The sequence below is a fragment of the Aythya ferina genome (genome assembly GCF_964211825.1).
Source record: "Aythya ferina genome assembly, contig: HAP1_SCAFFOLD_91, whole genome shotgun sequence".
Classification (NCBI taxonomy): Eukaryota; Metazoa; Chordata; class Aves; order Anseriformes; family Anatidae; genus Aythya; species Aythya ferina.
The window spans coordinates 392461-420319 of NW_028181426.1; the positions used below are offsets into that span (position 1 = coordinate 392461).

General features: G+C 44.9%; 3 protein-coding genes across 4 annotated transcripts; all 3 read left to right on the top strand.

Moving 5' to 3' along the window:
• The first annotated feature begins 1341 nt into the window (after nucleotides 1-1341).
• Nucleotides 1342-8494, top strand: LOC311428527 (zinc finger CCCH domain-containing protein 11A-like). The gene is made up of 8 exons (XM_084539929.1): nucleotides 1342-1396; nucleotides 4774-4826; nucleotides 5214-5388; nucleotides 5588-5707; nucleotides 6487-6610; nucleotides 7041-7243; nucleotides 7836-7955; nucleotides 8461-8494. The coding sequence occupies exons 3-6, from the start codon at nucleotides 5335-5337 to the stop codon at nucleotides 7154-7156; spliced, it is 414 nt and encodes a 137-aa protein (XP_084396055.1). The 5' UTR covers nucleotides 1342-1396; nucleotides 4774-4826; nucleotides 5214-5334; the 3' UTR covers nucleotides 7157-7243; nucleotides 7836-7955; nucleotides 8461-8494.
• Nucleotides 8495-13123: 4629 nt separating this feature from the next.
• Nucleotides 13124-14820, top strand: LOC311428545 (zinc finger CCCH domain-containing protein 11A-like). Its single transcript, XM_084539947.1, has 3 exons — nucleotides 13124-13395; nucleotides 13810-13871; nucleotides 14416-14820. Exons 1-3 carry the CDS (start codon nucleotides 13234-13236, stop codon nucleotides 14681-14683), a joined length of 492 nt encoding a protein of 163 aa, XP_084396073.1. The 5' UTR covers nucleotides 13124-13233; the 3' UTR covers nucleotides 14684-14820.
• Nucleotides 14821-20686: 5866 nt separating this feature from the next.
• On the top strand, nucleotides 20687-27833 carry LOC311428529 (zinc finger CCCH domain-containing protein 11A-like). 2 transcript variants are annotated; one of them, XM_084539930.1, is made up of 8 exons: nucleotides 20687-20734; nucleotides 24113-24165; nucleotides 24553-24727; nucleotides 24927-25046; nucleotides 25826-25949; nucleotides 26380-26582; nucleotides 27175-27294; nucleotides 27800-27833. In XM_084539930.1, the coding sequence occupies exons 3-6, from the start codon at nucleotides 24674-24676 to the stop codon at nucleotides 26493-26495; spliced, it is 414 nt and encodes a 137-aa protein (XP_084396056.1). In that variant the 5' UTR covers nucleotides 20687-20734; nucleotides 24113-24165; nucleotides 24553-24673; the 3' UTR covers nucleotides 26496-26582; nucleotides 27175-27294; nucleotides 27800-27833. The 2 variants fall into 2 exon arrangements, with proteins under 2 accessions (XP_084396056.1, XP_084396057.1); XM_084539931.1 differs by lacking the exon at nucleotides 20687-20734 and adding an exon at nucleotides 22697-22797 and having other exon boundaries at nucleotides 24550-24727.
• The last annotated feature ends 26 nt before the right edge of the window (nucleotides 27834-27859 follow it).

Consider the following 27859-nt stretch of genomic DNA (forward strand, 5'->3'; position numbering starts at 1 on the left):
AAACTCAGATGTAAGAACACACTTAAATAACACCTCACCAGAGCTGTTGTGCTCCTGACCACCAAAGGCACCTTTTTCCAACACCGTCGTACTGGAAGTTGATGCAGCTGGTTCCATCCGTAACGTGTGACTGTACAGTGCTGTAAAAGAACTATTTTTTCACAGCTTTGGAGAAAGTGAAGCAGAGAAAACCACGCATAACCACTGATACCTGGACCCCAAACTGCCACAGGCTGACGGTGATGCCCACTGGATATCTCCTGATACCCTGCTGCCTTCTGACTGCTCCAGCAGAAGTCCTGTTTTAATTAGCCAGCAGGTCCCTCTGAGGGAGGGACTTTGCTAAAACTCCTGCCGTAGGAAGTATCCTACGGGAGCCAAGTTGCTAAACTGATGTGTGGTTTTCCCTTAACCCCCTCACCCCTGACTTTCCAGCTCCTGACAGCACTGCCAACGTGTGCAGTGTCACCGTGTGCCATCTAGGTGCCAGCTGCCATGGTTTATATACTGTAAAATTAGTGATTTGGGACTCGTGAGCACTGAGGAGAGGCTAGCAATTGCTTAAGAGCTTTCCTTGTGTCGCTCTGGGGCAGGGAGATGGGTGAAACATCTTAGGCTTGAAAGTGATTCCCTGCAGAGTGACGTGCTCAGATCTGCACAACAGATCTGTCGTTTTGGTCACCTTATTAGATCCCTGCTTGAGAGGTTGCTTGCAAGAATCGATTCCTCTTCACCTTGATGTGTCAAGCTAAAGACAAATCTGTGCCGAAGCACTGTTTGATCAGACGAGTGCCTCAGTTCAGGATTGTTCTTTGACAGCTACAGAAACAGCAGGACGATCAGCGCCTTCAGGAACAGATGAATTTGATCTTGAGGCTGTCGTAAAACAGGTCCCTGAAGTCTGAAGACTCTTCAAATAGTTTGGGCCAGCAAGGAGCAGCTGTACGTGGCGGCTGCGGTAACTCGGGGCTCCGAGTCTCAGAGAGCGTGGTGAAAGGTGACCCCCAGCTGGCTGCTGGAGGAAGCTGAGGCAGCGTTCAGCTCTAACCTTTGCCTTCTTGGCTGGCATCTTTGCACTCCTGCTGTCAGTGGGTGTTGAGTGTCCTTCCCGGCAGCCTCAGAACGTGCCCTCAGATGTAGGCAGCATTTAGCAGCTAGAATTCCCTCAAATAGAAAGAGTACAAATGATGCGTTTTCTGCTTTTGCTTTGGAACTCTTAGCTTGAGGTTTTCCTGCAGGCCATGAGGTTTCTTGCAGCAGCAGGGATGAGTTGTGTTAGCAAGAGGCTGTTCTGTGCTTCGACTGTGGGAAGATGAATGGTTACGTGTGCACCGTTAAATATAACTTGACACCTAGCACACCGCACTTGCAGCCTGTGGGGTGCTTTAACAAGCAGGTAAATCAGCAGAGGCTGTTTTGCAGCCGGGGTGATGCTGGGTGATTAAAAAGCAGGGGCAGAACAAGGAGTTTCTAGTGTTTGTTCTTGCTTGTCATCCGACTCTCCACTTCCACTGTTCTTTAAAAAAAACAAAAACAAACAAACAAACAAATAAAAAAAAAAAAAACAAGCAAGGGGTAAGCATCTTAATATCTTTATTATAAATGGAAGGCACAAAAGAGGCCAGCAACAGAGACTGTCCAAGAGAAATGCTTTGTGCTTTATAAACAAACAAGGAAGTACCCTTAGGTGGGTGTGATAATCCTCCTCTAATGCGTTTTTGGGGTGCAAAAATAGATTTGTTCCTTTCTTGCTCTTCTCTGCAGGACAAAGGCAGAATAGGCACTGCAAAGTTAGACCAGGGAGGTCAGTTTGTTCCGTACTGAGAAAGACAAGCCTGTAAAACAAACTAGACAGATTTTCTTTGTAGTATTCATCTTCCTTCAGCAAAGGCAAAGCTTATGACACTTGTTGGTGTGTATTTCCAGACCCCCAGCTACTGGCACTGTAGCGCATCTCTAATTCTTTGGTACAAAAGGTTCAAAATCTCTTAATGCAAAAATTTTACCAGCACCCTGGAGCAAAAAAAAAGAAATCTAAAACCCTTACCAACTTCTATTACAGACCTGCTGAGTGCACCAGAGTTACTCATTTTTATTCAGGCTTTCAGGGGCAACTTCAGTTGGTTTAGCGCTTGGATTGCTATGTTGGCAGATGTCAGTTTAAAAAAAAAAAAAAGCTTTTGAGGTCCTTTTTAAAATGAGACTGCTTTTTTGGAATTTGGAATACTGCAAGGTATCGTTGGTTTTGCTTTCTTCCCATTCCTTAGACCAGATCCATTCAGATTCTGAACAGCGTTCCCGGTGTGTTCAGGAAAATGGAAGGCAACAAGCAAAATGATGAGCTCCTTGGGCAGTCAAAAGAGCTAAATCTGGAGAGTGTTTTGAGTCAAACTTCCATGCTAAGGAGCACCAGTAATTGTTAGAAGTAGCTGCAGAGGAACCTGCATGGCACTGGGTGTGTTTCTGAAGGTGCTAAAGGTCCGAAGTGACGATTCCTATCCATACTAAAGAAGAGAAGGAAACCTTGCACTTAACTACTGTTTTTATTCCCTTTGTCCAGCAGTCAAAAGCAGTAACTAATATGAGAACCCAACTTTTCCTCTCTTTATTTTAGATTTGGGAAAATTCCCTGCCAAAACAATATTTCCTGGAAAATTCACTAGTGTTTGTGTGAGTAAAAGCTTCCAACCTTTTATTATTAATTTGTAAGAACTATTTCATCCACTTTTGTCCAGAAGAGTCAGAAATAATTTGCACAGAAATGTGCAGCGTTTTAATGAAAGGATTCAGAATCACTCTGAATTGAACTTTATCTGGTCTGGTTGCAGGTTTTGTGACATTTAGTGTCTTTAAAAAAAAAAAAAATCAAAATTTCTGACTTCATATCAGAAAAAAAGAAAAAAAAATGCTTGTGGCGAAATAAAATCTGTTGCAGCTCTGCTCATCGAAAACTCATTGGCTGTTAAATTGGACCTAAGTCGTCTTCTCTAACCTTTCATGATCCTGCAGCAATGGCTGATGATGGATATATGGATTAGGGAACAGCACGTGATGGCAAACCTGTGGTATTTGCTACTGTACTGGGTCTGGCTGGAATGTTTACTTTCCCTGCAGCAGCCCATACAGTGCCGTACTCTGTACTTGTAGCTGGAACAGCAGTGTTATCACACCAGTGTTGTGTGTACTGCTGAGCAGCAGTGGCACAGCATTGGGCCTTTCTCTAACCCTCCTAGGGGGTGGGCAAAAAGGTGAGGAGAGAAACATCACTAGGGCAGCTGACCTAAACCAATCAAAGGGATATTCCATACCATGTGATGTCCCACTCAGCAATAAAAGGTGGAAACAGGAAGAAGAGGGGAGGGGTGGGCTCTCGTTGGGAAAACGTCGGTCCTCCTCTCGAACACCGGCTGCGTGCGTTGAGGCCTTGCTTCAAGGACGTGGTCAATCATGGCTCATTTGTGGGAAGTAGAGAGTAATTTCTTTCCTCTGCACTTCCATATAGCCTTCATTTATTTTGTTTGTTTGTTTTCCTCCCTTCTTTTTATTTTTCCTTTTCCCCTCCCTTTTCCCCTTTCCCTTTTTATTTCCCCTTAGTTAAATTGTTTAGTTCATGGTAGTCTTTATTTAATTATTATAATTTTTTCCCTTTAATTAAATTATCCTTATCTCAACCCGTGAGTTGTTCTTTGCTTTACTTCTCCCCCTCCTCATCTAAAGGAGGGGGAGTGAGAGAGCGGTTGTGGGGTTTAGCTGCCCAGCACGGTAAAACCACCACAGCTACAGCGCAGAAAGAAAAACCAAATTGCTTCCAAAAAATCAAAGTAATTCAAAATCCTTGGTATCATGCAGCCGTGCCACTGGCAAAGTGAGCATTCCCCTGCCTCTCAAAGCTTGCTGTACCCTTGATCTGCTGTCTTGCTGCTGTTAATTGATTGCAACTCTACATGTCTGATCAGGGCTACGAGTTGTTCTCGATATGGAGATCATACAACATCTACTGTGCACGCTTGTGTGTATAGATATGTTTATCCTGTATGCATGTACATCCGTATGCATATTTGTGTGCTGGCCCCCAGATCCCTCATGTTACAAAGCATCGGCCTCGAAGGCATACTCATCAAAATCTTTTGCAGAGCCTCCATTTTTTTCTAGTTCCCTCAAAATGAGAGAATTTTTACGCGCTCTCTGTGTCGAAAAGGCAAAAATTCTGATTTTCAGTGTCGCTCTCGCTAACTTTCTCTCACTCCCTCCTCGTGTGTGTATAAACACAGATGTGTGTATGCGTATGCACATCTGTGGATTTAGATGCACTGGTATGTTTTTTGCTGTACAGGTAATAAAGACGGGGAAAGGTTTTTGTGTTTTCTTAATAGGTGAAGAAATCTTGAAGACCAGAGATTGGAACATGCTGAATTTTAAATTAAAAAAAAAAAAAAGAAAAAAAAAGTTAAATTGTCCGGCTGTGGAAGATGGAGCCTCATTTTTGCAGCCACTTTGAATCACGAGTTCATCTCTAAATGCGCTGTTTTTTTTTTTGTTTTTGTTTTGTTTTGGTTTTTGTTTTTTATTTTTTTGAAGAGCTAACTAACCGTGGCTGCATCCAGTCTGAGAGAGCATTCAAATGGACTTGCTTCCTCTCTTAGTTATAAGCTGTTTAAAAGCGCATCCTATGTTTGAATTGTGGATGAGAGGTTCCCTTGGCAAAGTGAGGAGGAAAATTCTTCCTACCCCTTTATTATTAATTCACGGATTCAGTCTTGGTTCGGCCTACAGGAGCAGTTAACTGGAAGCCTTTGAAGATCGATAACTTTGCTGAGGTTGTCCAGGTAGGTGAAATCGAAGACCCACAGGGCCTGGAACGTGCTGTTTAATGCGTCCTAACTGTGTTCTAGAGAAGTTATTTGTAGCCATAGTTGATTATTGACTTGCATGTATCATCAGGTGGTTTTTTAAGGAGTGACTCCGTTTTCAGGCTTCCAGATGTGCTCCAGGTCATATTATTGAGGATGTGGAAGAGAACGCTTGCTGACAAAGCTCCTGGCAGCTTTACAGAACTTTAATATTTAGTTAGTTCATGTAACAGCTGATTTCAAGGCTTTGCTCTCTTTGAGAGACTGATAACTTGATTTGATTAACTGAAGAAAGCTGGAAAAATGTTTGTTCCTCATTATTTTTCACTTGTTACTTTCTTTCGGGTTACTTTTAAAAAGAAGATTTCACTGATCACAAGCCAGTAGAAGACTTTCAGCCCAAGCAAGGGTGAAGACAGCTCTCTCCAAGAGCAGAGGAAGTCCCTGTGGAGAGAACCCGAGCTTGTTAGCAGAACTCGTCGGCATGTCTAAACAAGGAGACGATTGCTACTTCTATTTCTATTCTACCTGTAGCAAGGTATGGCTGGCTTTCCTTTGCTTTGCTTTTTTCTCCCCTTTTTTCAGGAAGGAGTAGATTAGGAGGAGGAAGCACACTGGTCTTTGGTTAACTTGAGAACCAGATAGATTGTGAATTCAGTTGTAGCACCATTAGGCAGCAGCATGGCCATTTTTGAGGCTGTACTCTATTTTCCTTGTTGGTTTCCTTTTGGTTCCAGGGAGACAAATGTGCCTACCGCCACTGCGAAGCTGCTCTGGGCAATGAGACGGTCTGCAAGCTGTGGCAGGAGGGTCGTTGTTTCAGGAATGTCTGCCGATTCAGACACATGGAAATTGACGTGAGTGCCTAACAATGTGTTCTCAAAATAAATCCACAAAAGCATTTTTCAGTGCCGTAGGTGTACTGATTGTGCTTTTGCAGGATAGATTTGTTTGCTTCAAAATCATACTGGTTTCTGTTACCAAGAGAGGGGGTGGGAGGAAGCAGAGGGAAATAAAATCAATGCCTTAGGTATGTCTTAGCAAGATATTTGTTTATTTTTTTTTATTAGATGCTGACAGTTTTCTCAAGAGATGCAGAATAGCTGTTAAATAGACTGCTAAAACGTGCTGGAGCAGGGGGGTAATAAACAGGCTGTTCTATCCTCATGGGAGCAGGCTTGATAATGAACTATCAGGTGTCTTCTGACCCACAGTCCTTCAGATAACGCTGTTGTAGCTGCCTGGGGTAGGAAGTGGGGAAAGTTAAAGGTGCAGCAGAACTAAGTCTCCAAGAAGTAGTTCTAGACAGGGTTAACCTAGGCAATTTCAGATGTTCTTTTTCCCTCTGAATAATCCTAGTATAATCCTAGGTGTATTAGTTTAAGCCACCCTCAAGTGATGTCTGAGAGTGCCTGTCTTCTCAAACTGAGTGATGACCAAACTAAATGTGCATAGTGGTTACAGCTTATGCAAACTTTGTGAATATGCCCAGAAATACTACACTTAACTGAGAAACTGACCTTTGGAATGCTGTTTCAGCACTGTGTTGTGACAGCTGTCACGATCTGGAGCTGTGCATCTCTTTGCAAGCCTCAGGTGCATGTTATCACGAGCTTTTCTTTCTTTCTGTCTTCAGAAAAAGCGCAGTGAGATTCCTTGCTACTGGGAGAACCAGCCGGGAGGCTGTCAGAAAGCCAACTGTGCTTTTCATCATGCAAAGGGACGTTACATCGATGGACAATTCTTACCACCAAGCAAGAGTGAGTTTAGGTCCTTTTTCTTTAAGCGCTGAAGAATTAATTTTGAGTATTACTTAGTGGGTGCCAATCCTGTAGGGGGCGTCAGGTAACTGTTCATTTGTGAGGGCAGGAAAAGGTCTGCAGTCATAGGTGTACTGCACCGAGTGTACTGCTGGTGTTTGTTTTCTGCTTTCGTGCTCAGCTTCTCTTTGCTTTGTGTGATGTTTGCCTTGCAGTTTGCTTCCTGTTGTTTCCTCTTTTGCTGGGTGGTAGGGAGATGTGTTGTTGTTGGAAGGGAAATCATTGTTCACGGTGTAAGCAGTGATGGGATGGGCAAAAGGAGATGCTGAATTCGTTGTCTGTGCGGGTTATCTGCCTTTGCTACCATCTCTTTGCATTGTGGTCAAAGTTTTAAACTGCCATATTACCGATGATCCTCCTCTTCCTCTAGCTACACTGCCAAGTCCGCCTGAGTGCGCGGACGATGATCTGAAAGTGGCTCAGATGTCACTGCAGCAAAACAAACTTTCTGTCCAGTCAAATCCCTCTCCACAGCTAAGGGGGTGACGAAAGTGGAAAACTCTGAAAATGTCCCAAGCCCTACACACCCTCCAGTGTTAATCAATGCTGCAGATGATGATGAAGATGATGATGGTGAGCATGTTTTGGTTCTTGGAAGGAATTTGTGCTGTAAATGATTGTGTAAATCTTTGTTTCTTGAAGGAATTTGTGCTGTAAATGAATGTGTTAAATCTTTGGTTCTTGGAAGGAATCTGTGCTGTAAATGAGTGTATAAATCACAGATGACCTGAGGTCTGACTAGCGATAGGGCAGGCAGTCTGGCCAGGTCCCTGGTGGCTTTGTCTGGCAGTCAGTGGACAGAAGCTGAAACGTTGGAGGAAAGCTTAGAACCACTCCTGGCTTTAGCTGGTCTTTTGTGTAAAGTTCTATGTGAAACTAGGAAGGAAATTTCTTTTTTCTGTCTGAAGAGCAATGTGTTGTGTAGTAGTTAAAGCTGCAGAGAGAATCTAGAGTCCTAGATGTTTTGTCCTAGTGTATTCTACTTAGGAGTTCATCAGGTCAGTGTAGCTGTTTAAAAACAAACAAACAAACAAACAAACAAACAAACAAAACAAAACAGCAACAAAGTTTTTTATATGAACCATGGGCTGAAGTGTCACTGCATGAGCTACGTAATCATGACCAACCTGGTCTATGCATAACTGAATCGATTTTTCCCCTTCAGACCAACTTTCTGAGGAAGGAGAAGAAACTAAAACTCCCGTCCAGCATCCAGCTGCGGAAGGCAAAAATGGATTACGGGTGATTTCCACTCGGAAAGGCAGTTCTATTACTACTAAACAAGGTATGCCAGCACCTTAGTAGGATAAATCAGAAGAACTTGACAGTTAAGTCAAAAGCAGCGTGGTGTAAAAACACAACAAAATGTAGGGGTGCTGAATGGAGTCGGTTATTTCCATGATCTCATTTCTGCCATTAATACCATCATGTGCCCATTGGGTCAGAAAGGTGAACTCCTTTTCTTTACTTTTGGAGAACAAAACAGGGCCACAGCATGGAGTTTAAATGGCTGCACGTGCAGCCTTGCAACCACTGCTGATAAGCCATATCTAACGATAGAGGGATCTAATATTGTGTAAATGGATTAAAATTAAAACTACATTTTGAACCCTGAAGGATGAAAGGAGGGGCAAAATGCCATTGGTTCTATGGCTCTTTCACTTGTGAGGAGTGTTGACAGGCTTTATTCGAAATACTTCAGAAAGTTCCTGAGCGCTAAGAAGCCTGAGGACCTGTGGTCCTCAGTGAGTGCCTCTAAGCCTGTCTCATGAACTGTTTCCTGTTTTCAGAGGGCAATCTGAATTTTGGAATAAAAACACTTGAGGAAATCAAATGGCAGAAGATGAAGGAAAAAAATAAGAGACACGGTGGTGAGTTAATATTGCCTACTTTCTTATCCTGTTCACGGCAGGTGATGGTGACTGGGAGCTGCTTGAGGGACAGACTTCCATTTTTAGCTGGGGGCATAAAGCAACCTGATTCTCAGCCAGCTGGTATTCTAAATGGGAGTCCAAAGGGCAACCAGAGGCAAATTAGTCACCTCTCTTCTTTACATGCTCTGCTTGCTGTATTTTTGACAGTAACAAATCATTTAAAGTTTTTTGTTCTTTGTGATAGTTTTTTATGTTGGGTAAACTTCCTTATGTTTTGGTTGCTCTGAACAGAAGGTTCTTCAAGATCTTCTCTTCGTCCCGTTGATTCTATGATTTTTCCTGCTCCAGAAGAGGAAAATGTCCGGACAGTGGTGAGAACTGTGACAGTGTCTTCCAAGAAAGGTAATAATGAATGCTTTTGTTTTGATTTCATTACTCCTAAACTGGAGGGTTAAGCAATAATTAAAACAATTCACCCATGTTAGCCTTCTGGTGCTGCCTTCTGTTCAAAACGTGCTTTTATGCTTAAAGTCCCTGGTTGTACTGGAAAGATTTGGTGCTCAGGTTAAGTGCAGTGGCAGGAGAAAAAAAAAAGTGTCAGTATGCCAATAGGGGGGTAACTGAAAAACAGAAGAGTAACGAGAAGAGCGAGCTGTAGAAGCCAGTGCTATATAAGAAGCAATTTCTGAAGCATTAAAGAGGCGTACAGTGGCAGGTGTGGACACAGTATGACAGGTGTTTGTGTATAAATTGTTTAGAGCTGTGCAAATGCCTTTTAAAGGGAAAAAAGTGTGGAAGTACTTTTACTCGTAGACATTCACCTTAGAAAGGAATATTTCTCAGCATTTGCACCTAAGAATATTCTGCTTGCTTATGCAGCTTTGTTCTGCACAAAGTATAGGTGTCAAGCAGACTCAGATTCACTCTCTACTATCTCAGCTGGAATTTGAAGCAAGCACTGAGACTATTAATATTTTTTTTCCATGTTAATTATAGTTAAAATATGAGTTTGTGTGGTCTAGCTGTCAAAACAGTGTCTGACTAGGGTTTTTTGGACATGGGCTAACAGGATAATATTTCTGTTGGCTACTGGTTTCTGTGAAATAGAAAAAAAAATTCCCTTTTGTTTTAGGGGAGGAACCTGTGGTTCGAGTAGATCTTGCTGATAGACAAGGAAAACGGAAAGCCTCCGCGGGTGAGAACTTTTTACGAGCTGTTACGTAGGTGCTGCCTTCTATATATGACTGCATTAAAGAGTATTTGTGATGTATGAAGGGAAAATACATTGCAGTGGAGATCTGTGTTGACGGCAGAAATGGAAAAAAAAAAAAAAAATCATTTAGCAGCTGAAAGGCAATTCTATGAAAATATGCTTGAAAAAGAGAAGCTTATTGTTGACTGTTCTCAAACCTTCCTGCAAAGAAAAGTTCTTACAATATTCCTTGTTTTCTCTGAAGATGATGTAGGCAGCCTTCCAGTGAAGCGCAGCCTTGCTGAAAGGCTGGGGAAGAAGGTAGAGGCTCCGGGAAATGCTGACAAAGCACCCAAGAGAGAGACAGGTACTAAACGGGCATCTGGATTGGATTCCTGGGTTTCGTATTTAGTCTTTCTGTTTGTCCTTTTCCAGTGATGTTTCTTTTTGCATGTTGGCTGAGGTCGTAATCACTGGGATTCAAAGCTACCTTTCCTGTCTTGTTTTGAAATGTGAACCTGAAGTTGACATTATGCAGCCTCCCTAATTCGTTCTTTTTCTGTTTTGCAGTTCGAGTTCCCAAGTCTCTGAAGGACAGGCTGGGATTACCTCCTAAACAGACCAGTACTGAGAGAGGTAACAGCTAGATCTTAAATATGCTTTCTCCTCCGTCCTTTCCACGAACTTGGACTGCTTTCATACATCCCTACAAACTAATTTAAACGAAAACAAAGAACTGACGCCTCTTGGTTGAGTGCTGAAGCTCTTCTGACAGCCACTATCAGAACTCTGGCTCTAGGTGTGTGTTTATTTTCTACTTGTGCCTTGTCGAGGTTTTTAGCTGCTTCTGTGAACCGTTACGTACAATTAGAATAGAACCACTGCCAGGAGCAGGAATTTGAAATGCAGTCTGAAAAAGTAATAAAGTAAAGCAGCATTTCTGTGTAGCAGTTCTCTCTGGATAGGGCTGGTCTTCAAAATACAAGTGGCTCAGAGGAGGAGGAGAATGTTGTTCTAAGGATATTGTTCTAAGATGCATTATTGGGAACGCTCAAGATGAGTTTTCCTTAGTGCTCTGACAAATTTTGGAGACTTAAAATATTGCTGGACTCTCTTTAAATGTTGGTGCTTCTCCTCATTTCTTGATGATGACAGGGAAGGCTGCTAAGCCGATGGGAGAGATCCATGTGAAAACACTGGAGGAAATCCGTCGTGAGAAAGCTCTTCAGAGACGCGAACCTCAAGCCAAAGCCGAGGCTGAAGGGCACGGTAAAACTGAAGATTCCAGCGCAGGGGCAAGAGCTGCTCGTGCAGGTCGCATGCAAACTTTCTCTGAAGCCTTGTCTGAAAAAAAGAATAATCGCTTGGTAGAAGAGAAGAAAAAAGCAGGAGAATGCCATAGCAAGAGCAAAATTCAGGGTGAGTCCAAGAAGCAGCTCGCTCTGTCCGGGCCCAGCAAAGGGCAGGCGAAGGAGCCGGCAGGAAAAGTCAAGCCAGAAGGAGAAGTGCGTGTTAAAACCTTGGAAGAAATAAAGCGTGAGAAAGCTCTGCGGATGCAGCAGAGTGAAGGAGATGTGCCAGCTCCCTCAGCACAACCCGGACCTGCCCCAGCAGAGCAGAAATCTTTATGGAGCACAAAACTAACAGGTAATAAGATGCTTTAATGCCTGCCCCAGTGAGGTGCTTCCCATATTGAGCAAGTTCAGTTTGCTCAGGATCTGCTTCATGGATAAATGCTGAATGGCTTGCACATTGTAGCCTTTCTCTCTCTCTCTCATGGGACACAAGGAAATAAATGCACAAAGGAAACAAGTACCCAGCTTTCTTTATTTCTGCCGTTGACAACACTTTTTTTTGTCTTTTTTTAAAGCACCTGAAAAAGAAGAAAAGAAGGCAGTGGAATTGAACCGGCCTTTTCCTAAACTTTCCTCTGGACCTGATGTACAGGTGAGTCCTCTGTGAAGACACACATACATTCGTACAATTTCTGATAATTCTGACAAGTTTTGTTACTCACCGTGTGCCACCCTCTTGAGTGTGTTCTTACCCTTCAGCAGCTGGTAGGAGCTGCAGTGCAGTCTAAATCCTATCGCCAGCAGCATTTCCAGACAACTCTGTAATCCTCAAACTTGGAATCAGTCTGTTTATACCACAGCAAGAAAGAAACCCTGTTAGCACCAGCTGAAATCTACACAGTTAACGTGGAGGGAATTCTTTTTGTTCTTACTGACTTGATCTGTCAGACATGAAGGATTTAATACAGAAGGCCAGAGTTCTGTGTTCAAGGAAATCAATCTGTCAGTGGATACTGTATAGGGGAACTTGTATGACTTTCTGCTGCTTAAAAAGAATGTGATAAATAGATGTACAGCAGAACACCCTAGCTGTTTAAAGAAGCTTGCCATAGTGGATATTGCAGATATGTGAGACTGCGTCCATAGTAAAGCATGGCTCTTGTTACAGGCAGAATTTTATGGGAAAACAAACAAACAAACAAACAAACAAAAAAAACAACAGTAACCTGAACGAGATTAATATGCTGTTCCACATCAAGACCATTTTGGAGGGATTGCTGATCAGATTTTCTTAACGAAATCTCCACGGATTTTATTTATTTTTTTTGTCCTATTCATGCACTACTTTTCTTTCCTTCTAGCCCACTCAGCAGAGTGGAACTCGTAAATGTCCAGAGAAGAGCTTTGAAGAGAGACGGTGGGAGAAGTGGCAACAGAGAGAACAACAAGAGAAGCTTCGGCAGGAGGAAGCTGCTGTCAAATCTACTGCTGGCTTCTTTAATACTGAACCAGCAGGGAAAGTGGCAGCTCAATTTCAGGGCCAGGAAGCTAAAAGTAAGTGTTGAAGGTTAAGAGTTACTTAGGTTGTCTTCTGAAATACAGACAGAAGATGACAATTCTCATGCTGTAACTCTGGCTGGGTGCATTTTGCCACGCAGTGCTACGAAGCGAAGGGTGTACTTTCTTTTTCTTAGTTTGTTTCTTTTCCTGCCAGCCAGATGTTAGGTAAGGAACGGGAGACTAGAAAATGCCACTACAAATGTGGACTTTGTAGAACAACTTAACTGTGGGACATCACTGCAAGGGAGAGGAAGCTGGTACAAGAGTTGCATACACTCTTGTCCTACTATAACTGCTGCTTTTTCCTTTCCTAGCGGGAGCGGGACTTTAAATATAAAAGCTGTCTATATTTGTGAACCTAGCTTGCACTTAGGATTGCTATGTGTCTGAGGTTTCCCTTGTCCTGGATTATTATTTACTGTAGCTCTTCGGTTTCTTTGTTCCTTTGTATGGCTTGTTGGTAGACAGAGTTTACTATGTGGAAAAGATTCCTGAGAATCCAGGCAATGGCGGTGTAATTGTGCTGGCCAAATGCATTTAAGTGTGTAGAAGGACTGTGGAAATGATTAAGAGAACCTGGATTTTTCCTGAGGCAGAGCAAGACTGTATCAGTTCTCTCTTCCTTTTACTCTAGCCAACTTTATGACATCTGCGAAGCCTTCGCGTGGGAAAGTCACTTTCCCCAAGAAGAAGGCACTGAAACGTAAGGCACCTGGGAGTTACCCGTCTGCCATAGCAGCTGTGGAACTACAGACTGCCTTTGATGCTGACATGATGGGACCTCCAGCCAGAAAAGCAGCCATGGTAAGGCCAGGGGCTAATGCAGCGATGGATCCCTTGTTAAATTTCTACCCTCCTCTATTTGAAAAGGTGGAAAACTCAAACGTTCTGCAGGCCTTCTGTTTCCTTAGAAATCCAGTAGCTGTCTCCAGGATGCTTGTAGAACCCTTCTGTATTTATGAGATGAATGGCACTCTTTAACCGGTACTCTGATGCTGTGATTTCTCTGGTGTGGGGGATTTTGTCCATTAATGCCATGTTCTTAAAAGACACCAGATCGTGAGTAACCTCCAGGTGAATGTGAACTTTCTTCAGGAGCACCTTGGTTTTGTATTTTGGCCACGGCTCCGCAATGCCAGAGGAGAAGCAGTGTGGAGGAAAAAGCTATTAAGGAATCTTTTACCCATGTGTCATAAATACTGTTTTGCTGCTTTCTAGGGTGTTTCAGACGTGCCGGAGCACGTCCCAGCCATCAGACTTGAAGAAAATCCCCAAAACAGGTGACAACCCCAACTTGTTCTTTTTCTTAATCAGTGTATATCCCCAGGGAAACATAAGTTCTGTCACATGTGGGAAAAAATGAGGGTTCTGAGATAATTGAAGCCAAAATCCATCAAAGGAATAAGTCACCTGAAACCACTTTCTAGCAGCTAGCAGGATTGCTTAGTTAGGCTTTCTTGAAATGCTGCAAGTCAGCACAGCTTTCCGGTGACTTCTTGGGTTGTCTGAATACCTGAACGAGGATGAGGTGAAGTTCTACTTCCTCGTGAGGTGATAGATGATGAGTAGTGTCCTCTGCCTTTTGGTCCTCAAGAATGCCACCTCAACTCCAGGTGCCCTGGCTTCACAGATAAACCCCCAGACTGAAAAATGTACCTGGTAACACATCGGGCTCTAAATGTAGCCCTGGGTTGATTGATAACAATCCCTGTGTAAGATTGAAGCATAGGAGGGCTTGCCTACAGTTTTAAGAGCCGGTTTGCAGGAAAAGGATTTCCCGTTAAGAAATGGCATATCCTGATTGTTCTTTCTTGCTCTCCCAAGACCTGAAGTGCGTCTTGGAAGCCCGGAAAGATTTGAGGAGCAGATGGAGATGGATCTCGAGACCTCGACCTCAGCTTCTTCCCAGCCAGAAGAGGCATGGACACGCTGGCTGAGTTCCACAGGGAACGTGCCCTTATCTGCGGATGAAGATTTTGAGAAGCTACTTTGGGAAATCTCAGGAGGCAGACTGGAAGCCGAAATCGACTTAGACCCAGGGAAGGACGAGGATGACCTCCTCCTTGAACTCTCCGAGATGATTGACAGTTGAACTGCGTAGTCCTAGGGTATAATTAAAAAAAAAAAAAAAATTAAAACTGTTCTTCTTGTTGGATACCCCGAGGTGATCCTTTTTCTAACTGAGGCTTTGCAATGAGACTTAAAGCACAGTCCGAAGTGGTAGAAATTGGCAGGATCTGCCCTCAGTTGTCCTAAATTTCCCTGCTGGTCAGAGTTAAGGTCTTGTGCATCCATTCTGTAACTATAGGTGGTTACCTTCGATATCGAGAGGACAAAGCACTTCTTTTGGCACAGAAAGATCTCCATTGGCACGCCACGGTGGCTGCAAATCGATCTTCTGATGGAGCGATGCTCTGAAGGCTTAAATGTAGAGCTTCTTCCTTCCTCCGCCCTTGGCACAACTCGATGTTGGGCACATTGTGAAGCTTCGGTGTTCTGATTTCTCGGACAGTTGATAGCCAAATCCTGGAGTTACTATGTCAACTCTTGACTTTTACTCGTGTATGCCATTGTTTTGACTGTACCCGTGTCAGATGATGAAGCTGTAGGGGTGGGAGGGAGCAGAATCGTTGTTCCAGTGTGTTGTGGACCAAACTTGCTGCCAGGAATGGGGGTGGGGGTCAGCCCACCCAGCCTTCCTTTCAATTATCAGGGAGGATCAAATGGTGAAAAGCAGCAGCTCTGCCATGCGGCTCCACTACCCCCACTCCCTTCTCTTGTGCTATACCAAAGTTCCCCCAGGCTTTGGTTGGTGCTTTTTGCCTGTGTGAGGACTCCGGGGCGAGCAGTCGGGACTCTGCCGCAGTCACAGGGTCGATGAAGGGTTGTTTAAGTGCCTCTTGGTTTTAAAAGTTGCTCCCCTGAGCTGCTGGCTCTGCTGCCTGCTACAGCAAATGTTCGGGTGCCATCAGCATCGCACTTGGGCGTGGGCACTGACCCTGCGGAGGACAGAGCTGAGATTCGGGTGTATTGTGTACCCTGCCACCAGCCATCGTTTTTTTTCCCCTAGCAGATCAATTTTGAATTATTTTCCGAACTTTTCGCGGCACGGTAGGCACTTCCCGCTATGATTTGTGAAGCTGTGGGGGCCCTCAGGCATTTGCTGCTGGCAGAGGAAAAGCGCTTGTCGAATTTGTTGTAAATACTTAATGTTTGGACAAAACCACGCGTCTCTGTGTGTGTGTGTGTGTGTGTGCTGTGACGCCCCGGCCCCACCAGGGAAAACCTCCGCCGACGAAACTGCTGCTGGAGCTCACGCAGGCCTTCATCGTGCCGAAGGACTTCACGGGGACTTCTGGCGGCTCAGAAATGGGGGAGAAAAAGCAAACTCAGGAGGAGGAGAGCTCAGAGACTGCGCCCACCTGCCCTCGCTTTCCCTTCACCCCAAGAAGCCCTGTTCTACCATCAGCCTTCGCCTCTTCTGCCTGCGGTGCTGGGAGCGGGAGCGGCGAGGCGGCAGCAGCCATGGCGTACCGCGGGCAGGGCCAGAAGGTGCAGAAGGTGATGGTGCAGCCCATCGTATCCTTCCTGCGGCTGGGGGGTGCCGGGGAGGTGGGTGGGGGGCGGCTCGGACCTCAGGGGGCTCGGCCCGGGCCTTGAGGCCTTGTCGCGGGGCCCTGAGGCCTCGCTGTGGGGTTTGGGGCCTTGTCCCGAGCCCGGAACTGTCGTCCCCGTGCTGAGCCCTTAACGCAGCGCCCCAGAACCTCATCTTCCGCTACCTGCAGAACGTGAGTACCGCGGGGAGGGGGCGGGGATGGGGATTTGGGGGGTGTGGGGGGAGTGGGGAGGGTCTGGGGATTCCCCTCGGTGAGTTTTCGGCTCCTGGCTGTGTCCCGGGACGGGTTTGTGGGGGATGGAGAGCTGTGCGGTGTGCTGGTGGGCACAAGGAGCCCGGCATTTGCCCCTCGTGTAGCCGGGCGTGCAGGGGTGTTCCCTTGTGACTGGAAACGTGTTCTTCACCAAACGTGTAGTATTCACCCGATGGTATAACGCTCAAATGTCAGATTGCACATTGGAACTGCCCCTGAGAGTTGCTCCTCGGAGCGTTTGGGAGCTGTCGTGGCTGTGACTAGCAGGTATTTCTGAACACATGAGAGAACAAAAGTGCTCAGTGTTTGTGGCCCGACTTACTCTCCTCCTTCGTTCTGCAGAGGTCGAGGATCCAGGTGTGGCTCTATGAGCAGGTGAACATGCGGATAGAAGGCTGCATCATCGTGAGTATCCGCACGTCCCCATGTTACATCTTTCATTTTGCCTCATTCACAATCGTGTTTTTTGGTCAAGAAAAGTTATCACAAGGAAAAAGAGATTTGTACTTCTCTGCCTTTCCCCTCGCCCTGCCCTTCCCTCCCGCTCCTGAGCCCTTCGTCAGGCCTTGCTGGGCCCTCTGTCCGGCTGTCTGTCCGTCCATCCGAACCTCTGGCCATCTGTCCCACCACCCTGCCCCGTCCCTGCCCTCTCCCTAAGGAAGCAAAGAGTCCCCGGTCTGCCTTCATGGGGGGGGTAGAGGGGAGAGGGGAGGTTCTGCTGATAAAAAAATGAAAGATTTCCCCCTTAACGGGCGCCTTGCGAGTTCTTTCGAGTTCCAACCTTCTGCCTTCCTTCCGTAGCAGTGCCTCTAAGGGGTGCGCTGTAAGGCAGCCCTCATCTGGCGCGTTGCTCCTCCGTTCCCCCAAGGAACTGCCTTCAGGATCTGACTAACTCTGGATGCACCCGGTTGTCGCCTTAATTTCTCCTTTAGCTTGCTGAAAACAAGCCGGTTGGGTGACCTTTTGCGTTTCTCGCTTAAAATTTGGATCGAGGAGGTCTGTGTTTCCTTACGCTGATGTCCACGCTGAAGGTGCAGAAGGGTTCCGTGCTGTTGCTTGGGTCAGCCTTGTTGCCAGGTTTGGAATGTTTAGCCTACCGGTGCTTCGGTGCTGTTGGGCTGCACTCAGAGTGTGAGCTCTGGGCGTTATTTCTCAAATACTGCGTTATTTGAGCGTACAGACCCGAGATATTCTGCGGAGAGGTGATTTAAGGCACGTCAGAACCACCGCTGCGGCGTGTGCCAGCGTCGGACGCCCGTTCGAGTGATCGGGCGGAGCAGGTGAGTTGAATTTGGTGCTGGGTGGCGAGGTGGTGTTGGGGGAAGAGCTAGGCTAAGGAGAGCTTCCTCTTGCTCTGCCCCTTCCCATCTCAAATGGCCGCTTCCTGGGGAGATGGGTTCGTTGGGAGGTTAACTACAACGTTACAGTGAGGATGAGGAATCACCTTTAGTCCCGTAGGTATTTGCTGCCAGGCCGCAGCGTTGATTTCAGAAATTGTATTTAAAAAAGGGAAAAGAAAGGAAAGATGTATTCTTTAACATACTCTCTTTTCTCGGAGAGTAGATGGAGGAGCTTCAGCCGTGCCCTTCCTCCGGAAACGATTCCCAGTGTCTGCTCAGACACTGAGGAGGAAAATGGAGGAGAGCCACCCGATAGAAATAAAGGAAAGAAGGGGTCATGGATTAAGGGAAAAGCACTACTTAAAAAATTGGTGCTCTCTAAAAACGGGTTAAGGGTTTGGGACCTGCAGGTGCTGCCTACACCTGTGTGCGTTGCAGTCGTGCCTGTTGCCACTGAGCAAAACGGGGAGAGCTGCTTTGTCGAACGCGGCGTGTTAAAGCACGTGCCACTGCCTGGAAGAAAAGCACGGACTTCCCTCGTGTGGGCCTTCTTCCCTAGCGATCTGTGGTTTACCTGATGGTTTCCCATAAGCTGAGAATGTTTAAAAGAAAAAAAAAAAACCAAAAATCAAAAACCAACACCAACGTTGAGAGTGGTGAAGCAGATCCTCACGTGGGGACTCAGAATCAGTGGTGACATCACCATGCGAAGCATTGTGTGTGCTTCGGGTTGGGGCTGCTGCGAGCCTCGCAGCGGGGAGGGAGAGCGGATCCGGGGTGCCTCTGTGTCAGCCCTCTGCCCTGGTGGCTTTGTGAGCACTGAGAGTTTGACTCCTGTGTTCCCAGCTTTCGCTTCCGCACCTGCGGTGTGGCAGAGCCAGCGAGCTGCTTGCTCAGCTGGAGGAGGAAGAGGAGTGACCTCAACATTGCCGAGGTAAAGCACAATTATTGAAAAGATTTGGCAAAGATGTGGGTTGTACCAGCGCGGCTGCTGCAGCTGCAGCAGATCCTGGAGCATTGGAGAAGATAGAGAGGGTTTTCTTCATGAAAAGAATGCTGTTAAAAGTGTTTTCATGCCAGAAATTAGGATAAACGCCTCTGTTGTTTGACATCCTCTATTGAGCTGGCACATTGGCATTACAGCGTACCTGGCACGCTGTTTGTATTAAAAAAAAAAGGTATTTTATTCAGGGCAGGCCAGAAACCTGCCTTGGCACTTGCACATCGCAGCAATGCTTACAGACCCTGCATCCTGGCTGCCAGGCCAGGATCTAAATCCGATGGTGCTGTTGGTAAACTGAAGCTCAGGAAGCGCTTCTGGGTTTTTTTGTCCTTCCATGTGAATTTTTACCCTGTGAAGATGGTGTATTAAGCTATTTTCGTAACAACAAATAGGTTTAAAAGCAGTTTCAGTTTAACATCTACACGCTTGGGTGTTATTAACAGAGCTTTGTATACTGAGCTGGTGCTTGGTAGGAGAAAAAACATCAATCTTACCTGGGAAACCTGGACCCCCTCAGCTACATACTGCTATGAGGAAACTCAGATGTAAGAACACACTTAAATAACACCTCACCAGAGCTGTTGTGCTCCTGACCACCAAAGGCACCTTTTTCCAACACCGTCGTACTGGAAGTTGATGCAGCTGGTTCCATCCGTAACGTGTGACTGTACAGTGCTGTAAAAGAACTATTTTTTCACAGCTTTGGAGAAAGTGAAGCAGAGAAAACCACGCATAACCACTGATACCTGGACCCCAAACTGCCACAGGCTGACGGTGATGCCCACTGGATATCTCCTGATACCCTGCTGCCTTCTGACTGCTCCAGCAGAAGTCCTGTTTTAATTAGCCAGCAGGTCCCTCTGAGGGAGGGACTTTGCTAAAACTCCTGCCGTAGGAAGTATCCTACGGGAGCCAAGTTGCTAAACTGATGTGTGGTTTTCCCTTAACCCCCTCACCCCTGACTTTCCAGCTCCTGACAGCACTGCCAACGTGTGCAGTGTCACCGTGTGCCATCTAGGTGCCAGCTGCCATGGTTTATATACTGTAAAATTAGTGATTTGGGACTCGTGAGCACTGAGGAGAGGCTAGCAATTGCTTAAGAGCTTTCCTTGTGTCGCTCTGGGGCAGGGAGATGGGTGAAACATCTTAGGCTTGAAAGTGATTCCCTGCAGAGTGACGTGCTCAGATCTGCACAACAGATCTGTCGTTTTGGTCACCTTATTAGATCCCTGCTTGAGAGGTTGCTTGCAAGAATCGATTCCTCTTCACCTTGATGTGTCAAGCTAAAGACAAATCTGTGCCGAAGCACTGTTTGATCAGACGAGTGCCTCAGTTCAGGATTGTTCTTTGACAGCTACAGAAACAGCAGGACGATCAGCGCCTTCAGGAACAGATGAATTTGATCTTGAGGCTGTCGTAAAACAGGTCCCTGAAGTCTGAAGACTCTTCAAATAGTTTGGGCCAGCAAGGAGCAGCTGTACGTGGCGGCTGCGGTAACTCGGGGCTCCGAGTCTCAGAGAGCGTGGTGAAAGGTGACCCCCAGCTGGCTGCTGGAGGAAGCTGAGGCAGCGTTCAGCTCTAACCTTTGCCTTCTTGGCTGGCGTCTTTGCACTCCTGCTGTCAGTGGGTGTTGAGTGTCCTTCCCGGCAGCCTCAGAACGTGCCCTCAGATGTAGGCAGCATTTAGCAGCTAGAATTCCCTCAAATAGAAAGAGTACAAATGATGCGTTTTCTGCTTTTGCTTTGGAACTCTTAGCTTGAGGTTTTCCTGCAGGCCATGAGGTTTCTTGCAGCAGCAGGGATGAGTTGTGTTAGCAAGAGGCTGTTCTGTGCTTCGACTGTGGGAAGATGAATGGTTACGTGTGCACCGTTAAATATAACTTGACACCTAGCACACCGCACTTGCAGCCTGTGGGGTGCTTTAACAAGCAGGTAAATCAGCAGAGGCTGTTTTGCAGCCGGGGTGATGCTGGGTGATTAAAAAGCAGGGGCAGAACAAGGAGTTTCTAGTGTTTGTTCTTGCTTGTCATCCGACTCTCCACTTCCACTGTTCTTTAAAAAAAACAAAAACAAACAAACAAACAAATAAAAAAAAAAAAAAACAAGCAAGGGGTAAGCATCTTAATATCTTTATTATAAATGGAAGGCACAAAAGAGGCCAGCAACAGAGACTGTCCAAGAGAAATGCTTTGTGCTTTATAAACAAACAAGGAAGTACCCTTAGGTGGGTGTGATAATCCTCCTCTAATGCGTTTTTGGGGTGCAAAAATAGATTTGTTCCTTTCTTGCTCTTCTCTGCAGGACAAAGGCAGAATAGGCACTGCAAAGTTAGACCAGGGAGGTCAGTTTGTTCCGTACTGAGAAAGACAAGCCTGTAAAACAAACTAGACAGATTTTCTTTGTAGTATTCATCTTCCTTCAGCAAAGGCAAAGCTTATGACACTTGTTGGTGTGTATTTCCAGACCCCCAGCTACTGGCACTGTAGCGCATCTCTAATTCTTTGGTACAAAAGGTTCAAAATCTCTTAATGCAAAAATTTTACCAGCACCCTGGAGCAAAAAAAAAGAAATCTAAAACCCTTACCAACTTCTATTACAGACCTGCTGAGTGCACCAGAGTTACTCATTTTTATTCAGGCTTTCAGGGGCAACTTCAGTTGGTTTAGCGCTTGGATTGCTATGTTGGCAGATGTCAGTTTAAAAAAAAAAAAAAGCTTTTGAGGTCCTTTTTAAAATGAGACTGCTTTTTTGGAATTTGGAATACTGCAAGGTATCGTTGGTTTTGCTTTCTTCCCATTCCTTAGACCAGATCCATTCAGATTCTGAACAGCGTTCCCGGTGTGTTCAGGAAAATGGAAGGCAACAAGCAAAATGATGAGCTCCTTGGGCAGTCAAAAGAGCTAAATCTGGAGAGTGTTTTGAGTCAAACTTCCATGCTAAGGAGCACCAGTAATTGTTAGAAGTAGCTGCAGAGGAACCTGCATGGCACTGGGTGTGTTTCTGAAGGTGCTAAAGGTCCGAAGTGACGATTCCTATCCATACTAAAGAAGAGAAGGAAACCTTGCACTTAACTACTGTTTTTATTCCCTTTGTCCAGCAGTCAAAAGCAGTAACTAATATGAGAACCCAACTTTTCCTCTCTTTATTTTAGATTTGGGAAAATTCCCTGCCAAAACAATATTTCCTGGAAAATTCACTAGTGTTTGTGTGAGTAAAAGCTTCCAACCTTTTATTATTAATTTGTAAGAACTATTTCATCCACTTTTGTCCAGAAGAGTCAGAAATAATTTGCACAGAAATGTGCAGCGTTTTAATGAAAGGATTCAGAATCACTCTGAATTGAACTTTATCTGGTCTGGTTGCAGGTTTTGTGACATTTAGTGTCTTTAAAAAAAAAAAAAATCAAAATTTCTGACTTCATATCAGAAAAAAAGAAAAAAAAATGCTTGTGGCGAAATAAAATCTGTTGCAGCTCTGCTCATCGAAAACTCATTGGCTGTTAAATTGGACCTAAGTCGTCTTCTCTAACCTTTCATGATCCTGCAGCAATGGCTGATGATGGATATATGGATTAGGGAACAGCACGTGATGGCAAACCTGTGGTATTTGCTACTGTACTGGGTCTGGCTGGAATGTTTACTTTCCCTGCAGCAGCCCATACAGTGCCGTACTCTGTACTTGTAGCTGGAACAGCAGTGTTATCACACCAGTGTTGTGTCTACTGCTGAGCAGCAGTGGCACAGCATTGGGCCTTTCTCTAACCCTCCTAGGGGGTGGGCAAAAAGGTGAGGAGAGAAACATCACTAGGGCAGCTGACCTAAACCAATCAAAGGGATATTCCATACCATGTGATGTCCCACTCAGCAATAAAAGGTGGAAACAGGAAGAAGAGGGGAGGGGTGGGCTCTCGTTGGGAAAACGTCGGTCCTCCTCTCGAACACCGGCTGCGTGCGTTGAGGCCTTGCTTCAAGGACGTGGTCAATCATGGCTCATTTGTGGGAAGTAGAGAGTAATTTCTTTCCTCTGCACTTCCATATAGCCTTCATTTATTTTGTTTGTTTGTTTTCCTCCCTTCTTTTTATTTTTCCTTTTCCCCTCCCTTTTCCCCTTTCCCTTTTTATTTCCCCTTAGTTAAATTGTTTAGTTCATGGTAGTCTTTATTTAATTATTATAATTTTTTCCCTTTAATTAAATTATCCTTATCTCAACCCGTGAGTTGTTCTTTGCTTTACTTCTCCCCCTCCTCATCTAAAGGAGGGGGAGTGAGAGAGCGGTTGTGGGGTTTAGCTGCCCAGCACGGTAAAACCACCACAGCTACAGCGCAGAAAGAAAAACCAAATTGCTTCCAAAAAATCAAAGTAATTCAAAATCCTTGGTATCATGCAGCCGTGCCACTGGCAAAGTGAGCATTCCCCTGCCTCTCAAAGCTTGCTGTACCCTTGATCTGCTGTCTTGCTGCTGTTAATTGATTGCAACTCTACATGTCTGATCAGGGCTACGAGTTGTTCTCGATATGGAGATCATACAACATCTACTGTGCACGCTTGTGTGTATAGATATGTTTATCCTGTATGCATGTACATCCGTATGCATATTTGTGTGCTGGCCCCCAGATCCCTCATGTTACAAAGCATCGGCCTCGAAGGCATACTCATCAAAATCTTTTGCAGAGCCTCCATTTTTTTCTAGTTCCCTCAAAATGAGAGAATTTTTACGCGCTCTCTGTGTCGAAAAGGCAAAAATTCTGATTTTCACTGTCGCTCTCGCTAACTTTCTCTCACTCCCTCCTCGTGTGTGTATAAACACAGATGTGTGTATGCGTATGCACATCTGTGGATTTAGATGCACTGGTATGTTTTTTGCTGTACAGGTAATAAAGACGGGGAAAGGTTTTTGTGTTTTCTTAATAGGTGAAGAAATCTTGAAGACCAGAGATTGGAACATGCTGAATTTTAAATTAAAAAAAAAAAAAAGAAAAAAAAAGTTAAATTGTCCGGCTGTGGAAGATGGAGCCTCATTTTTGCAGCCACTTTGAATCACGAGTTCATCTCTAAATGCGCTGTTTTTTTTTTTGTTTTTGTTTTGTTTTGGTTTTTGTTTTTTATTTTTTTGAAGAGCTAACTAACCGTGGCTGCATCCAGTCTGAGAGAGCATTCAAATGGACTTGCTTCCTCTCTTAGTTATAAGCTGTTTAAAAGCGCATCCTATGTTTGAATTGTGGATGAGAGGTTCCCTTGGCAAAGTGAGGAGGAAAATTCTTCCTACCCCTTTATTATTAATTCACGGATTCAGTCTTGGTTCGGCCTACAGGAGCAGTTAACTGGAAGCCTTTGAAGATCGATAACTTTGCTGAGGTTGTCCAGGTAGGTGAAATCGAAGACCCACAGGGCCTGGAACGTGCTGTTTAATGCGTCCTAACTGTGTTCTAGAGAAGTTATTTGTAGCCATAGTTGATTATTGACTTGCATGTATCATCAGGTGGTTTTTTAAGGAGTGACTCCGTTTTCAGGCTTCCAGATGTGCTCCAGGTCATATTATTGAGGATGTGGAAGAGAACGCTTGCTGACAAAGCTCCTGGCAGCTTTATAGAACTTTAATATTTAGTTAGTTCATGTAACAGCTGATTTCAAGGCTTTGCTCTCTTTGAGAGACTGATAACTTGATTTGATTAACTGAAGAAAGCTGGAAAAATGTTTGTTCCTCATTATTTTTCACTTGTTACTTTCTTTCGGGTTACTTTTAAAAAGAAGATTTCACTGATCACAAGCCAGTAGAAGACTTTCAGCCCAAGCAAGGGTGAAGACAGCTCTCTCCAAGAGCAGAGGAAGTCCCTGTGGAGAGAACCCGAGCTTGTTAGCAGAACTCGTCGGCATGTCTAAACAAGGAGACGATTGCTACTTCTATTTCTATTCTACCTGTAGCAAGGTATGGCTGGCTTTCCTTTGCTTTGCTTTTTTCTCCCCTTTTTTCAGGAAGGAGTAGATTAGGAGGAGGAAGCACACTGGTCTTTGGTTAACTTGAGAACCAGATAGATTGTGAATTCAGTTGTAGCACCATTAGGCAGCAGCATGGCCATTTTTGAGGCTGTACTCTATTTTCCTTGTTGGTTTCCTTTTGGTTCCAGGGAGACAAATGTGCCTACCGCCACTGCGAAGCTGCTCTGGGCAATGAGACGGTCTGCAAGCTGTGGCAGGAGGGTCGTTGTTTCAGGAATGTCTGCCGATTCAGACACATGGAAATTGACGTGAGTGCCTAACAATGTGTTCTCAAAATAAATCCACAAAAGCATTTTTCAGTGCCGTAGGTGTACTGATTGTGCTTTTGCAGGATAGATTTGTTTGCTTCAAAATCATACTGGTTTCTGTTACCAAGAGAGGGGGTGGGAGGAAGCAGAGGGAAATAAAATCAATGCCTTAGGTATGTCTTAGCAAGATACTTGTTTATTTTTTTTTATTAGATGCTGACAGTTTTCTCAAGAGATGCAGAATAGCTGTTAAATAGACTGCTAAAACGTGCTGGAGCAGGGGGGTAATAAACAGGCTGTTCTATCCTCATGGGAGCAGGCTTGATAATGAACTATCAGGTGTCTTCTGACCCACAGTCCTTCAGATAACGCTGTTGTAGCTGCCTGGGGTAGGAAGTGGGGAAAGTTAAAGGTGCAGCAGAACTAAGTCTCCAAGAAGTAGTTCTAGACAGGGTTAACCTAGGCAATTTCAGATGTTCTTTTTCCCTCTGAATAATCCTAGTATAATCCTAGGTGTATTAGTTTAAGCCACCCTCAAGTGATGTCTGAGAGTGCCTGTCTTCTCAAACTGAGTGATGACCAAACTAAATGTGCATAGTGGTTACAGCTTATGCAAACTTTGTGAATATGCCCAGAAATACTACACTTAACTGAGAAACTGACCTTTGGAATGCTGTTTCAGCACTGTGTTGTGACAGCTGTCACGATCTGGAGCTGTGCATCTCTTTGCAAGCCTCAGGTGCATGTTATCACGAGCTTTTCTTTCTTTCTGTCTTCAGAAAAAGCGCAGTGAGATTCCTTGCTACTGGGAGAACCAGCCGGGAGGCTGTCAGAAAGCCAACTGTGCTTTTCATCATGCAAAGGGACGTTACATCGATGGACAATTCTTACCACCAAGCAAGAGTGAGTTTAGGTCCTTTTTCTTTAAGCGCTGAAGAATTAATTTTGAGTATTACTTAGTGGGTGCCAATCCTGTAGGGGGCGTCAGGTAACTGTTCATTTGTGAGGGCAGGAAAAGGTCTGCAGTCATAGGTGTACTGCACCGAGTGTACTGCTGGTGTTTGTTTTCTGCTTTCGTGCTCAGCTTCTCTTTGCTTTGTGTGATGTTTGCCTTGCAGTTTGCTTCCTGTTGTTTCCTCTTTTGCTGGGTGGTAGGGAGATGTGTTGTTGTTGGAAGGGAAATCATTGTTCACGGTGTAAGCAGTGATGGGATGGGCAAAAGGAGATGCTGAATTCGTTGTCTGTGCGGGTTATCTGCCTTTGCTACCATCTCTTTGCATTGTGGTCAAAGTTTTAAACTGCCATATTACCGATGATCCTCCTCTTCCTCTAGCTACACTGCCAAGTCCGCCTGAGTGCGCGGACGATGATCTGAAAGTGGCTCAGATGTCACTGCAGCAAAACAAACTTTCTGTCCAGTCAAATCCCTCTCCACAGCTAAGGGGGTGACGAAAGTGGAAAACTCTGAAAATGTCCCAAGCCCTACACACCCTCCAGTGTTAATCAATGCTGCAGATGATGATGAAGATGATGATGGTGAGCATGTTTTGGTTCTTGGAAGGAATTTGTGCTGTAAATGATTGTGTAAATCTTTGTTTCTTGAAGGAATTTGTGCTGTAAATGAATGTGTTAAATCTTTGGTTCTTGGAAGGAATCTGTGCTGTAAATGAGTGTATAAATCACAGATGACCTGAGGTCTGACTAGCGATAGGGCAGGCAGTCTGGCCAGGTCCCTGGTGGCTTTGTCTGGCAGTCAGTGGACAGAAGCTGAAACGTTGGAGGAAAGCTTAGAACCACTCCTGGCTTTAGCTGGTCTTTTGTGTAAAGTTCTATGTGAAACTAGGAAGGAAATTTCTTTTTTCTGTCTGAAGAGCAATGTGTTGTGTAGTAGTTAAAGCTGCAGAGAGAATCTAGAGTCCTAGATGTTTTGTCCTAGTGTATTCTACTTAGGAGTTCATCAGGTCAGTGTAGCTGTTTAAAAACAAACAAACAAACAAACAAACAAACAAACAAAACAAAACAGCAACAAAGTTTTTTATATGAACCATGGGCTGAAGTGTCACTGCATGAGCTACGTAATCATGACCAACCTGGTCTATGCATAACTGAATCGATTTTTCCCCTTCAGACCAACTTTCTGAGGAAGGAGAAGAAACTAAAACTCCCGTCCAGCATCCAGCTGCGGAAGGCAAAAATGGATTACGGGTGATTTCCACTCGGAAAGGCAGTTCTATTACTACTAAACAAGGTATGCCAGCACCTTAGTAGGATAAATCAGAAGAACTTGACAGTTAAGTCAAAAGCAGCGTGGTGTAAAAACACAACAAAATGTAGGGGTGCTGAATGGAGTCGGTTATTTCCATGATCTCATTTCTGCCATTAATACCATCATGTGCCCATTGGGTCAGAAAGGTGAACTCCTTTTCTTTACTTTTGGAGAACAAAACAGGGCCACAGCATGGAGTTTAAATGGCTGCACGTGCAGCCTTGCAACCACTGCTGATAAGCCATATCTAACGATAGAGGGATCTAATATTGTGTAAATGGATTAAAATTAAAACTACATTTTGAACCCTGAAGGATGAAAGGAGGGGCAAAATGCCATTGGTTCTATGGCTCTTTCACTTGTGAGGAGTGTTGACAGGCTTTATTCGAAATACTTCAGAAAGTTCCTGAGCGCTAAGAAGCCTGAGGACCTGTGGTCCTCAGTGAGTGCCTCTAAGCCTGTCTCATGAACTGTTTCCTGTTTTCAGAGGGCAATCTGAATTTTGGAATAAAAACACTTGAGGAAATCAAATGGCAGAAGATGAAGG